Below are 15,687 nucleotides of genomic sequence, written 5' to 3' on the forward strand. Positions count from 1 at the left end.
GCTTTCCTAATAACTTGATAATTAAAGCTGCTTTCTTCCAGGTAGGGAAGTTAAAGGGAGATGTTTAGAAAGTGTGTTGGTGTTATGGAGATGCAAGGATGTCTCTGAGCCTGGAAGATTCCCTGAGGAATCTCTGGGCTTTCACTGACAAAAATCAAACCAAGGGATGAAAAGAAGAACAAATAAAGCAAAAAAACCCCGAAAGTGGGTGCAGGCAAGATCTGCACATCCCCTTAGCCCTCACACTCTGGGCTGTGAATGCAAAACAAGCCCCTTGGCCCGAGGTATTTGGGAGCAGGAAAACACAGCCCTCCTTTAAGCCTTTCTGCTCAGGGCAACACCTGACTCCAGGAGGAGCCAACAAGACAAATCCTTCCCATATTTCAGGATATTTGCTCTCTAGCATTTCCCTGCTCCTGGAGGAAGAAGTCTTGGCAAGGCACAACTGATTCTGCAGGAGGCTCTGGGTCACTTTGGCAGTGCAAAATCCACTGCAGCAAAGCATCTCCTGGTGAATGTTGTCCCTGGAGAGTGATTCCCTCAAGGATAAAGCACTGGGTACCCATTTCTTACTGATCTGCAGTGGGATTAGAGCCACAAACAGCCTCAGCCATCACTGTGAGAAAGGGGAGAGGGCTGCAGAAATTACCCACACTGATCTTTCAGCTGCACTGAGGAAAATAAACCACTTCAAACTTGAATCAGCTCACCACCAGACACAGTGAGCTGGAGATAAATTTGAACTCAAGATCCCAGCAGTATCTCCCCCGTTCCCAAGCAGCTTGTTAATCCTAGATAAACATCTCCCACACTTCCAGGAGTAAATCACAAGCACAAGAGCCATGACAAAGCAGTGGCCAGTGCAGATATTCCCATGTTTACCTTCCCAAAATAAGTTCCAAGCTGTGCTGGCTGCAGGCATTTCCACACAAAGCACACTTAATTCAGACACATCCTCTGGGGTGAAATTCTGCCCCTGAGGAATAACAATAATAAATAAATAAACCCAGGAGTGTAAGAATTTAAATAAGCTGTCTAACGTGATCTTGCTTTTATGATAACCACAATCTGGGAGCTCCTGCAAGAGCGTTAAGCAGAACTTGAAGCAATTAAGTTGTTTAAACAAGACACAGACTGTCCAGATCTGTGTCTGGTTACAAGAGGAGCACTCTCACTCATCAAAGCTTTCCTTCTTCACTTTCAGCTCCCTGTGTTCAACAGCACTTAATATAAATGGGTGGCTGCAGACCAAATGAACAAAAAACACCCCAAAAGAGCACTGAAACAACATTTGTCGTGCTAGAAAAGAAAATCTGCAGCAGAATCTCCCAACAGTCTGTAAATCATCATTAAGACAATTCTATCCTTTTCTCTGACAAGCTAATAGGAATAAAACACTCCAATATTCCATCATTTTTAATGGAAAAGGACTGCCACAATAGAGTGTTTTTGCAGGAGAAGGGCAGAGTCACAACCAGCTCCCTGGCCACGAGCCAGCCCTGATAATTATATTTCCCCCATCAAGCCTCCCCTGCAGTTCTGAGTGGCAGGAGCATTTTCTTTGGTCTCTTGCTGGTGCTGTGTGCTGCACAGAGCAGTTCCACCCCGAAGGACAGCATTTCCATGGGAATCCTGGATGTCTCCTGTGTGCTGCACGTGGAGGGAGTTCATCAAGAAGTTCATAAAGAAGTGTGGAACTAATTGCAGCTGTTGATTCAGTTCGTTCCATCACACTGAACGCTGTTTGTTTTTACAACTGAGGTCCTGCCACCACATTCCCATCTCATCCTTCCCAGGACTGGAGAGAGAATATCAAGCCTGGCATGTTGGAAAAGAATCTCAGGTGGTTTTGATATCCCCAGTGATTCCCACAGAGCCACTTCCAAGCTGTGACAGGACAAGCACCAGGGAGTTGTGCAAGTTCCACAGTGTGCTAACAAACCATTGCCTGAAAGCTTCTGTTTCCTCCTCCTGTTGCCTTCTTCTTGTTCAGGAGAAGGATTCCAGCAATCCCAGCAAAAAATCTGGCTGAAAAAAACCAGTTCTATTGGAAGTCATTTGCAGAAATCAGCGTTCAGTTCACTGCTTGTGTCACCACCAGACTTCCAACCCGATCTCCAGTCTTTGGATCAGTTGTTTCACCTCTCTGTAGCAAAATTTCCCCTTTTCTTCCTCTCCACCACATTTGCTGATGGTTTTAATTAATTATGGTAAGGCCTGACTCTTCCAGAGCTCAGCAGAAATCTGAACAAACTCCCACAGGCATTGAGGCAGCTCAAGGAATGGCCTGTGCAGAGTCCAGGGCTGAGGACACCAGACAAAAACCAGCCTGGGGAGGGGAAAGAGCAAACATTGGTGCACTCTGCTCTCAGAGTCTCATCTGGCTAAATATTTATTAATTTATCAGCACGAAAAGTACAATATTTAAACTCTCACCGAGGAACAGTAGCAGCTCTTGGTGTTTCTCTGAGCTCAGGGAGAGGTGAGGGACTGATCCCAGTCACTAAAGAAATACCCAAAAGAGCCATTTATATTTTTGACAGTGACTTCAGAACAGCCACATTCATCTAGGAGTTAGAAGTAATTATTTCCTATAAAGTCACAGGCATCTCAAATCCCAAGTCAAAGCTTCAGAGATGTGGCCCATTATCCACATGAAGGCTGCTCCCAAAGGAGCAATTGCAGAAAAGGGCTGTGCTCCACCAGGAATTCTCTCAAAGGCACCAGGACTCCACACTGCTGGAAAAACCTTATCAGGAAAGGGATGTTTATTTTAGCAATGAGAAATTGTCTACACTGAGATTAGGCTTGGGATGAATGAGGGTTTATATAATGTGTGAAGAGACTGGCCCTGAAATCAGCTCCTTTTATACAGAAACTCAACAAGATTCTGCTCCTGGGGATTTTTATTCCCCGCCTCAGCTCTGGGCACTTCTTTCATTTCCCAGCCCTGAAGCTCCTGTGCTGCCCTTGTCAAATGGTTCTGCCCCACAACGTTAATTGTAATTGCAAATACAGGCTCTAAAAAGCTGATGTACAAACAGGACAAGTATTATCTGCTGGCACCCAGATAATGGGGAAGAAAAACCAGGGAAAACCTCACAGAAGGCAATGACATCACTGCCAGCCAATAGGAAACTGCACATTCCCGGCAGCCAGGCAAGGAATTGTTCCCAGATGTTGCAAATCCTTCCTAAAAAACAGAGATAACAGCCAGCCCAAGTGCTGGCTCCGAGCTGGCAGCAGCCACAAGCCAATTCCTGCCACACTCGCAGCTTCCACCAGGCACAGGGAAGAGAAAAACATTTTAAGGCATTACAAAAAAAATATTTTCTTCCACACAATTTTTTCAAATTGCCCAATTAAGGACCAACAACAAAAAAATAAAGGCAAAAAGCAAAACTGCGTTAATAATTTCCTTTGGGTAAGCAGTCTCAAAAAACTCCTAATAAATTATTCCCCGAGAAAAATTATATTCTATGTTGTGTGTTAGCAGAACAGGACACACATCAGGTACTTCTGGTGTGTAAAAATGCATTTATTGTAATAAATTAAGAATTCTGACATACTAATTATGATAGTCTATATTGTTGAAAAACTAAAGGTCAGCCACTGAAAAGGACTCTAGGAAGGAGCAGCTCTCTGTCCCAAATTATTTAGTGCTTAGAAGAAAAAACAACACAACAACAACAGCAAAAAGAAACAAAAACACGCAGGAAGAAAAACAAACCCACCCTGAAATCAAAAGAACAAGATCTGAGATGCAGAGGAGAAAAACAAGCAGGACACAGGAGGGCTGGGGAGGAAGTTTAAATAGCTAATTAGCAGCAGGGATTTTAATTCAATACTAATCCAGCTGTACATGGGAGTTCTCAGGGCAGCCAACGTAAGCAACAACTAAAGACTTGCAGATCCTCCCTTGAACATTTTCCCCTATGGAAATCAGTCCTGCAGATGACACCAAGATCAAAGTTCCCACCTCTGACAAATAGAAGGATTCAAATGTTATTAAAAAAGATGAAAATCTCCAATTTCCAAACGTCAGTCATGGTGTAAACTTCAAAGTAGCCACTGTATCAGTCAGGAGGGGAGATGTGGGGACAAGAGGAGGCTCAGCTGTGGCGTGTGCGTTTCATTTTGCGATGTGAAATGGGTGGTGTGGCTGTGAAACACGCGGAGAGACACCGCAGTCATTCCCAGGGAGCACCACAACCCTCCCAGATGGGTTTGTGCAAGAATCCCGAGCTGCCTCCCACCAGCTGACACACGTTTTATAGCACTGGAGACAAAGAAAGCTCAGGCCCAGTTAAAAAAAAAAAAACCCAAACAGATAAGGAAATAACCCTGCCCAAAAACACTTTTTTTTTTTTTTTCCCCAAAAGGTAAAGACCCAACTTTGCTATCCCTGGAAGATTTGTGTGCAATTATCTGTTAAGTTCCAGTGAATGGGATATTAAAGAATTCGAAACTGAACAATTAACTTACAGTGAGATTTACATAAAACTCCTGCAGTAATTAGCAGCAAATAGAGGCAGATAAGCCCTGCAATTTTATGGGTGTTAGTGTGGAAAAAGTAATTTGCAATCATAATGCAGGTCAGACACAGATGTTTCAGCTGATTGCTGAGCCCAGGGAACAGAAGCCCTTGTCAACATCATCTGCAAAAAGTGCATTGTGTGAGCTCCAAACCCAAGCCAAACCAGGCTATGCACAGAAATTTGGGAGCAGGCTGATGGGTGGGAAGGGAGGCAAGAGCCCAAGTTTTGAAGGAATAGATCCAGCCCTACTTCCTACAATCTGTGTTGTCTCTGCAGAACTGGATGGGTTGATAATTCATCCTGAGCAGCACAAAAAATTCGGTACAGCACACAAAAAAGGCTCCACTAATACCCTCAAATAATTAATTTAAACCACACATCTAAATTTTGCTTTTAGATCTTTGCAACAGCACCATTCTCTATTAAAGGCCTGGACACTGACTCCAACTGAGCTGATTTTTGTGGGTTAAGCTCCTGTGCTGACATGAAGAAGAAAAAATATTTCACTATTTCTCATCTACATGCTGTTATAGCATTTATCATACATATCATATATCAGATAAATGGTATCTGAGCTAAGGAAGAAAGGCAAAGTGAACCCATTCTCCTCCTGAAGAAAAGGTATGAGGAATGAAGGAGGGATTGTGTTCTGACTTGGAAAGCTGGATTTGTCTATTATCTGTTGAAGGTAGATGAGGAACTGCCTGAGCCCCATCATTAGAGAGGGTGATGTAAGTACCAGAAAAGCTGCAGGAGAAGCAGTGAATGCACTCACAGAATAATTGACTTTTGCAAGAGACCTCTGGAGCTGCTCCAGTCCTGCTCAAAGCAGGAGCAGCAACTGCTGAGGGATTGGAAATAAAGAATCCCAGAACGGTTTGGGTTGGAAGGGACCTTAAAGCTCATCCAGTTCCACGGGCAGGGACACCTTCCACTGTCCCAGGGTGCTCCAACCTGGCCTTGGACACCTTCAGGGATCCAGGGGCAGCCACAGCTTCTCTGGGAACTCTGTGCCAGGGCCTGCCCACCCTCACAGCCAGGAATTCCTTCCCAGTCCCTAATCTAACCTGCCTTCCTTCATCTTGAAGCCATTACCTCTTGTCCTGTAATAATTTCCTTGAAGAACTTTAAAATGTGCTACAGGTTTGTGGTAAAACCTTGGTGTTTGGGATCAGAATCATGGGATGGTTTGGGTTGGAAGAGATCTTAAAGCTCATCCAGTTCCACCCCTGCCATGAGCAGGGACACCTTCCACTGTCCCAGGCTGCTCCAAGCCCCATCCAACCTGGCCTTGGACACTGCCAGGGATCCAGGGGCAGCCACAGCTTCTCTGGAAAATCCATTCCAGGGCCTCCCCACCCTCACAGAGAAGAATTTCTTTGCAAATCTGATCTAAATTTCCCCTTTCAGTTTGACCCCATTGCTCCTTGTCTGATCAGCACAGCTCCTTCTCCAACCAGGTTTATCCCCAAGCACAAAGACAGCACATCTCTGGGTGAGCTGGGCTGGTTCACCACCCTCAGAGTTAAAAAAGAAATGTTTTTTTTAATGTCTGAAGAGAATTTCCTTTGTTTCCATTCATTCCTATTGTCTCTTGTCACTGGTGCTGTTGAGAAGGCTCTGGCTCATCTCAGCATCTCGTTTGCCAGATGCTCTTGTCCCTTAACCACCAGACTTCCCACATGATCTTGATGGGAAATTTTAAAAAGAAATCCATGAAAAACGTGTGTGTCTCAGTTTCCACCCCTAATGGGGAAAAAATCAGCTGGTTGTGACAAAGAAAATACAAAATGAAGGTTTCTGGATCAGCAACTGTCTCCCACCATGTACAGGGAGAAAAAGGAGAGCAGATACTGATCTTGGTTGCAGCCTCCAAGCAGGAGTTTAATGCAAAAAAATAGGAATGACTGAGAAGATTTCAAACAAGCAGCAAATCCTTGGAGCAATGATTCTGCCTTCTTCTGCATCTGGAAAGCAGCCAGCAACTTATACTGATGCAGGAATCACAATAAATTGAATTAATTCCTGAAATGCATCTCAGAGATTGTGATGTTCCTCTGAAATGAAAATAGGAACAGTCCCAGAATTAAAATATAACATTTAACTGGTGGGCGTGTGTGTGTGTGTGTAGTGTTGTTCTGATCTTATTTCTTCCTATTCTCCTGGTTTCCAGCTGAAAAAGCCATATATTTTCATGTTTCATGTTATTTAAGGAGCTGGCAAAGAATTCAGCTCTTAATATGAGATAAAAATGCCCTTTGGGAGTTGGTTGGGAGAAGGAAGAAGGAAGAGATTGAGGAATTGGGATGTAAAGGGGAATGAAATAATCCACATCCTTATTCATGTGGAATAGTGGGGGTGGATTTTTCCTTAAACTCCAAGAACACCTTGCTGGAACAACTTGAGCCATATTTTGCTGCACAGAAGAGCCTGAATGGTGTCTGGAAGTCAGAATAAATCATCAATACACTGAATTCTCAAAGTAAAAGATAAATTTAACTGGACCACACAGATGAAAACAAACAGCCCCATCCTCCTACATGCACTGGGAAGAAGAGACCCAGGTCAGGGATGCAGAGGACAACCTGGATATTGAATTAATTGAATATTTAATTAATATTTACCAGCTCAGCAGCATGGGAGAAAGGGGCAGAAACAGGGAGGGGATGACACTGAGGAACAACCAGGGCAGGTGTTGCACACTGAGGAGGAAAGGGCTTCTCAGGATGAATTTGCTCTCCTGACAGGAGCTGCCATCAATTCCCACCCCTCTGCTGCTAAACCAGACGCTGCTCTCAGGCCATGGCAGCACAAATCCCACCTCCATTTTCTCCCCTATTTTATCTGCAGCTTTTGGGACGCTCTCTTCCGCTTGTTAATCACACATGAAATCTCTTTTTGTCCCATCCATTCCCACCCTGCCAGAGCCCCACGCTCCGGCCCCCCAGTAATCCTTGGATTGAAGGCAAAAACAGCACCACCAACATCCAGAGCTCAGGGGCATCCTGAGAGCAGCAAATTCAGCAGCACTGAGCCCTTCAGCCAAATCCCTCAGAGCATCCAGGGGCTGATCCCACAGCAGGGGCCATCAGGATGGATGTTCCTCCTGGAGGAATTATCCCCATCCCACCTCCAGTTCCCACACAAGAATGGACAAAACCTCATTAAGAAAGGACTTTGTGCTGGCTCCAGATGGACCCTCAGCTCTCAAACACTTCTCTGTTTATTTGTTTGTTCAAACATCAGTTTGATTCCCTAAAGCCAATGGTTTCATTCCTTTGACAACCGATTTACTCATCCAGGGAATCTTCCCTTTTTCCTGGAGGCAAGTGGTGCTCATTCCTTTCCCTGAGCACTGCTCAGCTTTAGATCAGAATTAGATCAGAACAAGATCAGAACAGCAGCTTTAAATCGAAATAACTCTGCTTTGAAACACTCCTCCATTCCCAAACCAAGGCATTTTGGTGCCTGCTGAGTGGAAGCGCATGGCTAAATTCTTGGAAAAGCTCTGGAAGTCACGTTGGTTATTAGTCAGCTACTGCTACTGAGGCAAAAGGTTGGAGCACAAAGGTAAAAAACCAGGTATGGAGGTCCTAAAAAGAAGGGAAAAAGCAGCTTTTCCTTCTGGACACAATTCCCAGGAACAAACAGCTAACTTTGCAGAGTACAGACTACACATCCCAATTTTTAAGGCCTCAATTTAATACAAAACCTAGTAAGTGCTTAATACACATTTGGGTGTGTGGGAGGACTGAGCTTAAGCTCAGCTTTACAAAGCCACATGTTTTGCTTGCCTAACACTAAAAACCTGTTGGGACTACACAGCTGCCAGAGCCTGAGTGCCCTAAAATTAAAAGCAATCAATAGAGCAGGAAGAAGTTGCTCATATTGTGTGATCCAGCTGAGCTCAGTTCACCTGCCAGCCCCAGCCCTCCCAGAGCAGCATTTCCAGCTGCTCAGAGCCCAGCAGGGGCTGTGCCTGATGATCCACGAGGAATCATTGCTTAAGAACCATCTCCCAGTCAAAGTGAGGTTGAAAAGACACACATTGCACTTTTCTTTACACAACACTGGAGTGCACACATGCAGGAAACAGCATGCAATCCATCTGGTATTTGATTTTTTTATGTCATTTTGATGTAATCCTGTCTACAAGAAGCCAGGCTGAGAAACTTCAAGCTCCCCAGCAGGTAGCAAATGTCCTTGTCCTGTAGAACTTCAGTGTCTGGGTTACTAAAATATTTTAAGGGATAAAATAGTTAAAATATTTGAAGTTGTAAAAAATGTGAGCAAAGATCTTCAAGTCCTAAAATCAGCACGGGACTGGAGAAAGAGAGGGAGACAAAGCTGCTCATTCCACCTGAGAACTCCAAGTAGCCCCAGTTGTTCCAACTGGGCAGTTGGAAAAAACTCCTATAAACCTACTTTACTACTGCTTCCTTGTGTACCTTCATCCCAGCAAAAGCAGGATCCAAACATGGATCCAAACATTTATTCCATGCTGAAAAGCTGCTCCAAGTCTCTGTTCAGCACAGCTCTCACCCCCATGGCACTCACCGTGTTTGCAACCCCACTTGGCACCATTTGTTGAAGCCAAGCTCTTCACAAAAATACATTTTATACTCAAGACAAACTTGAGATTTTGGAAAACACCATTCTTGTCCTCTGCTGTGTTCCCAAGATTGTAAGCTCAGCTTGAAAGTGGATATTGAAATCACAGACTATGCCTCAAAAGCTGCTTTGGTGTTAAAATCTGAAATACCACTGCTCTCTTCTCTGCCCAAAGGTGCTCAACCACTTCCATCACCCTTGACAGGCACAAACCTCCAGTCCCCAGGCAGAGAAATGTGTGCATGACACACCAAATCCATCCATGTGTTTATCTGTGCCCCAAACATCATCTGAAGGTGGGAATTCCTGTATTTCACACAGAACTCGGCAGCAGGAGACTTTTACTGCATCTCCACTAAGTGGAAGAGAACGAGGCTGAAGAAGGAGAAGTGTGCCAGCACCAGCTCAGCCTCAGCTCAGCACACACTGCCCAATAAATGGGAGTAATTAGGAGCTGGTAATTAATTAGTCCAGTGAGGTGACAAACAAATCCTGGCATATTGGAGAAATTAGCACATTAAACCCAGACAAGACTGAGGGAGATGGGATGTGCAGAGCAGCACAGTCACATCTGGATCACTGACTCCCTCTATAACTGAACCAATTACAGCCCAAATTCCCTTATTTTTGTATTAAATTTATTTTTCCAAAGCTATAAATTTTCATGTCTTTTTACTGAATGCATACACAATGCTTAGCCCCCGAGATTTAAACCTCATTTAAACCTTCCAGGCATTACCACAATACCAATACAATGAAATTTAAATACCATCACCAAAATCCACCAGAAGATCACATTTAGCTGTTTTTGAATAAGTTGTTTTGGCTCTTTAGTGACAGTACTAAAGCTGTTTTCATGTTAAAACCACCTTTTCAGCTCTGCACACTTTGTGGACTTCCCTTTGATTTTTAAAATGTATTACTTAAGAACAGGATTGTTATAATTAAAATTTATACCTTTGTTTTAATGCAATTTGAGATTCAAGATACTTCTAAAAATCAGGATCCAGTATCAAACAACACAGATTTACACACACAAAATCCAACATACCCAGGACACCACTCTTCCATTGAAGCAAGGGAGCTTTGCATTGTCATCTGAGATCTCCTCCTTTACCACCCTAGAAAACAAAGAAACACAACAACAGGAAGAAAATCAGGAGTTTGAAATCACATCACATCAGAAGGGACAGTAGTTTTCTCAAATTGTCCAGGGGAAATACAATTTTTTCATTAAAATGTTTGTATCAGCAGGTGTTCTGTGTTTAAAGAATATATGACTGTGAGAATAGAGGAAACCAATCAAAATAAAGGGTAGAACAGCAACTTGCCAGACAACCAACCCAAACTGGGAGGCACAGAAGTAATTTCAAGCATTTCCCCATTTTGGAGTCTCCCCAGAGCCTTTAAAGGTCTCATGGGGACTAAAATCCCCTCCTGTGCTGTGCAGTCTCTGTGTCAGGGATCACAGATTTGTAGCAGAAACAGACTTCTGGCCTCAAATTCCTACACTGCAGAACAGGGATAAATTTGGTTTTGACAATTTCAAGTCAAACTCCATCAAATGTGTGGATCCACAGGCACAGTCTCCTTTATTTATGTTTTTGTCTTGTTGCTGTGTGAAGAAAAACCACAATAACCACGAAGCAACTCACTGGGCACAAAGCAGTGTCATGTTGAGGGGGGACTGGTTAGGGAGAAGAGAGAAGAGAGAAGAAAGAAGAGAGAAGAGAGCAAATGGACAGTTTATTTTGAAAAATTACAAATAAATAACTCCCCCACTAATGCCTGCATTCCCACACATTTTAAGGAATGAGCACCCTTTTTTTTTTCCTCCACACTTATTTGCATTGTTAATAGCTGGCAGGGCAATATTAGGCAATCTTCACCCTTTTTTGCTATTATTGGAAAGAAAAACATTGTAAAATATTCACTTAATTCCTAAAACATCTGTCCTCCCTTCATCTTTTGGCAGCAGGAATCAGATCATATGATTCCATTATTGGTTTTAGTCATTTATCCTCAGACTCCAAGGAGACAATTACGAGCCAACTCCACTGAAAGCAGATACTCAGGGTTTTAAAAACCTTTGACAATTCAGTGAAGCTCTCAGACCTGTAATTCTGGAGCTGCAAACCCAGGATTTCAACACTCTCCTGGATCTCCAGCCCCAATGGACAGACTGGAATCCAGGCATTATCTTTGGTGTTCCACGGAGTCCTGCAGGGAACACTCACTCAGCAGAGCTCCAGCTGCTGGATCAGCAGAGAAAGATGCTGCAATAATTTTATCTGTACGTTTGAAAGGGCAGGATCTTCAGGAAATGACACTTAGGACATCCCAGAAATCCCAGGCAAGAATTTCTGTGCCGAGCAAAAACCACGTGCAGAATTTCTGCACCGAGCTTTACAACTCGGGCAAAAATCAGGCATTAAAACCTGCCCTGAATGGGAGGTTCTGTGCAGAGGAAAGGCTCGGGGGACTGCCTGAACCTGACACGTAGAGCACTGAGGAGCTCCTGCAGTTCTGCACTGACTGGTTCAGCCGCCCTTGTGATGGAGAAGGAGCTCCCTGGACTCACCAGGACAAACCCAGGCGCCCCATCCCAGCTCCAGCCTTTGCTGCAGCTGAAGGGAACAACTTCCAGATCTGTTGCAACTTGATCTACTAAATATAGCCCTGAGCTATGAGGCAAGAGAATGACAGACTGTAATTCCCAGCTTGCTTTGGGTAGCAATCAGCAGTGCCAAGAACATCAAAGACAGCAGCAGCCACTCATTGCAAATATCGCTGTTTTACAAATCATTATTTGTAGTAAAGAGGCGGCTCCTTTCAATCCCCGGCAAGGAGAAGCAATGGAGAAGGCAAAAAGGAGAGATAGGAGTGGTTGCAGCCGTTTGCTTCAGTCTGAGGCCAACTTTGCCATCAAGGAGATGCTGTTTGCACGGATTTGGAAGGGAAGGCAGGACAGGCAAGTGCTGCTGCCTGCTGCGGGAACACATGGAATATTTGGAATTAATACACAGCAGCTGGAGATCAGGGTGGAGACCTAAGTTCACAACCCAAACCAGCATGGCAAGGAAAAAAAGGTGATTTCTCCCAGAGACCTCTTTCCTGAGGTGAAGAATATTGGCACTGGATGTGGTCCACTGTGGAGATAAATCACCAAAGCTCTCAAACTGCTGATTGTTAATGGACTCCCTGCTTGAGAATAACACCAAAGACCATCTGACAGCAAGACACAGAAAAGGGGATGTTTATCCTCTTTCAGAAAAGGGGATATTTATTCCCCAGGTCACATCCTGCCTCTTGGCAGCCCTGTGCCTGTGTCAGGGGAAGGCACAGAGCCCCTGTTCCAGCACACAGAACCTCCCATTGAACTGAGGGTCAGGGAGAAGAGAGCAAACAAACACCTGGCCACAAAGGCACCACTCAGTGAACAAAGCTGACACTTCCAGGTCACAGCAGGTCTGCCTGCCTGGGTCCCACCTCCACACATTTTCCCCTTGGAAAGGGAGAGCACGCTCTGCCAGCACACCAATTTCTAGAGATTTTTCTTCCATATTTGCAGACTCCCTCTTCCCTGCATTCCAGAAAAGTCTCCATGCACAAAACATCCTTTAATTCATCCTTCAAATGTATCTACCAGGTGGAAGGAAGGTAAAAGAACACGGAGCAGCTCAGGCAAGTTCGCATCAGAGCCAGATCATGAAAAATACCCCACTCTTTACCCCCAAACACCTGCTCTACCCCATCAGCAAAGCCCCCATTATCCCCTCCACATCTGTGAGTGCAAAAAAGGGTGAGGAAGTGTGGGGAAGGGGAGGAGGGAACAGCTCCACAAGCTCACATCCTCTGCTTTATTTGACTTAGAGGAGATTTAAGCACTAATTACTAAATGAAACAATCACTGCTGCTAGCAGCCCCTCCTTCCCCTGGCTTCCTGGAATTGTGTCTGGATCCTCTGGCTTTCCTACCAAGCTGCTCTGCACAAATAGGTATTTGTGCCTTTCCCAAACCCAGTGCTGCTCACCCTCACACCTCACCTGTTTCTGGGACAGGTTTCCCTCCCAGCATCCTGACTTTTTGTTTTCTTCCAGAGAGGATTTTAGCCAGAAAACCAGGGATTGTTGAGGCTTAGCCTCCCTCTCATCCCCCTGCAAAGCTGCCTCAGAATACCCACTGATTCCACATGAACTGGGATATACCTGCTTCCAGGTGAACCCCACAAACCTCTCATGGCATTGAGATAATTGGCTATTAAAGACTGGGTTTGATAGTGTTGCATTCTGATTGCATCATGGGTGCCTGGGAGAGACTGCATTCCCCACAATTAGCTGGGTGATTTTTCATTCCACTCAGAAAAATGAAGTTAACAAGGAAAATCTCCTTTCCCTCCAACACCACAGACATGGGAAATGCAGGGTCGAGACAGATTTATTCCAGGTTAATGTGTACCACGACACAAACAGAGCATCTCAATGTCCTTTAGCACCAGATTAATCCCACCTTATCACTGGGATCATAATCAAGTCTTCTCTTAATTGTCCTTTACTGATGGGAAAAGGGGAGAGAAGCTTCATTCATTATGAACTTACTTAGAGATCCTTAGAGAGAAGCCGAAGGAATTAACTCTTTGTGCTAAATGTATCTTTTGTTTATTCCTGTCACCTCAAAGGTGATTATTCAGATTTTAGTTTTCATTCATAGGATCAGGTTGGTTGGAAGATAAATCCAGAAGTCATCTAGTCCAACCTTCACAGAGGGTTTAGGTTGCTCAGGGTCATGTCCAGTCAAGTTTTGAGCATCTCCAAGGCTGGATGTTCCACAACCTCTTTGGCCAATTTGATTCTTCTTTATGAAGCAGCAGTTTTCCAAAAAGCTGTTTCAATTAGCAAAACCATAAGTAATCATAATTGCAATTACTCAACTGGCATCGAAGGCTGCAGCTCTAAAAATAGTCTGGCTGAAGGTGATTAATGCTTCAGTGTGAATCTTTAATGAAGAATTCAAACTTCAGGATTTTTACAGCTGAGGCCAGAGCACAGAGAGCCTTTAGCCACCATCCCAATGCAGGGAAAGGAATGAAAATAAAGCCACACGCTGAATTTACAGGGATAAACACTGGGCTATCATGGTTTTTTCTGGAAATAAGAAAGAGGGGAGGAGAGAAATCCCTTTGATGAGCAGAGAAACACCAGGATGCAGTGCAGGATCTGCAGGAAAGCCTCAGATCTCGTCTGCACCCCGCAGAGCCGGCAGGCAGGAATTGTGTGGCATCATTCCCTCTCTTCCTTCCCCAGGCTCATGCCAATGACTCCTCAAAACCCCCCAGAGCCACAACAGAACCAGCATTCTCCTTTTTTTAGGTTGTTATTCCTAAACAACACTGCCAATGCTTTGCCTTTCCATACAGGCCCCGTGGTGTGCCAGCTCCTACACAAACCTGTCAAAAATGAGTATGAACACGCCGCCCACAATTACGACAGAAATGACACACCCAGATATGTGTAAGTGACACAACTGTGGGACAAAACCCTCTTCAAAACACTCTTCAAACAAAGATATGCAGCTTCAATGCAAACAAGCTCCTTCTTACCGTTTCTATAGAAATTGTAGCAAGAAGCTGCGTGCGGTGCCGGGGAAGTCACCTCTTCCCACACAGGTGATAAACACATCAAAAACCACTTTTTCTTCATTGATGTAACAGCTGCTGCTCTGTCTCATGTTATTCTTAACCCTTTAAAAAATCTAAACCCGCACTCTCAGTGATTCTGCCTGCAATTAAGAGTTAACACATTCATGTATTTATACCCCAGTTATCCTCTGCCACATCTGATCTTCAGCACCACACTAAACACTTGTGCCCACAGGACTGCCTCTTCCCTGTTTTTTCCACTCCACCTTTATTCCTGCAGGCATATCCAGCAGTTTGTCATGCCAGGGATAATTTATCATCTTTCAGGAGAACTGCAGGATGTTGGAGAGGTTTTGGCACTTTGGTTCTGCACCAGATACTGCCCTAAGCTTAAGCATATGAGTGATGCAAGAATTATTGTGTTCCCTAGGAGATAATCAGCCCAAATCTGCTCTGATTTCAAACATAAAACTTCCCTTTTTATGGCAGTGAGTTGGGACTCGAGGACAACTCAATTTGTTTGGGCTCTGCTCTGGCACCACAGCACTGTATGACCTCGAGGAGGTCAGCTGGCACATCACACTGCAAGAAAATTACAGAACCTCCGTGCTTCAAAGTTCCTTGGAATGCTTAAGACAGACATTTGGAGCAGCAGAAAGCCTCCTAACTTGGTTAGGGAAGCCAGGAATTCTGCTTGAGAACATGAATCCAAAAAGAACGATGGGAGCATGGGAGGGAGGGAGGGAGGGAAGCAGAGATTCCTTGTGTGACTCTGAAAGGGGAATTTTGATGTGCAGCAATCCCTTTTTGCCCTCTGCATCATACTCCAAGCACTCTGCAAGGCCCTGACAGCCCTCAGCAAGTGCAGCACTGCCACAGGGACTCGTTCCAAAAGGTTCC

At 44.5% G+C, this 15,687-nt stretch overlaps 1 protein-coding gene across 1 annotated transcript in view; it reads right to left on the reverse strand.

The window, feature by feature from the left end:
- Positions 1 to 15,687, reverse strand: part of DVL1 (dishevelled segment polarity protein 1) — a 65,962-nt gene that overhangs the window by 28,442 nt on the left and 21,833 nt on the right. Inside the window, exon 2 of the mRNA XM_082295845.1 lies at positions 10,201 to 10,270. Coding sequence (XP_082151971.1) covers positions 10,201 to 10,270 — 70 coding nt within the window. The remainder of the gene's footprint in view (positions 1 to 10,200; positions 10,271 to 15,687) is intronic.

Source organism: Coloeus monedula (genome assembly GCF_965178545.1).
Source record: "Coloeus monedula genome assembly, chromosome: 22".
NCBI lineage: Eukaryota > Metazoa > Chordata > Aves > Passeriformes > Corvidae > Coloeus > Coloeus monedula.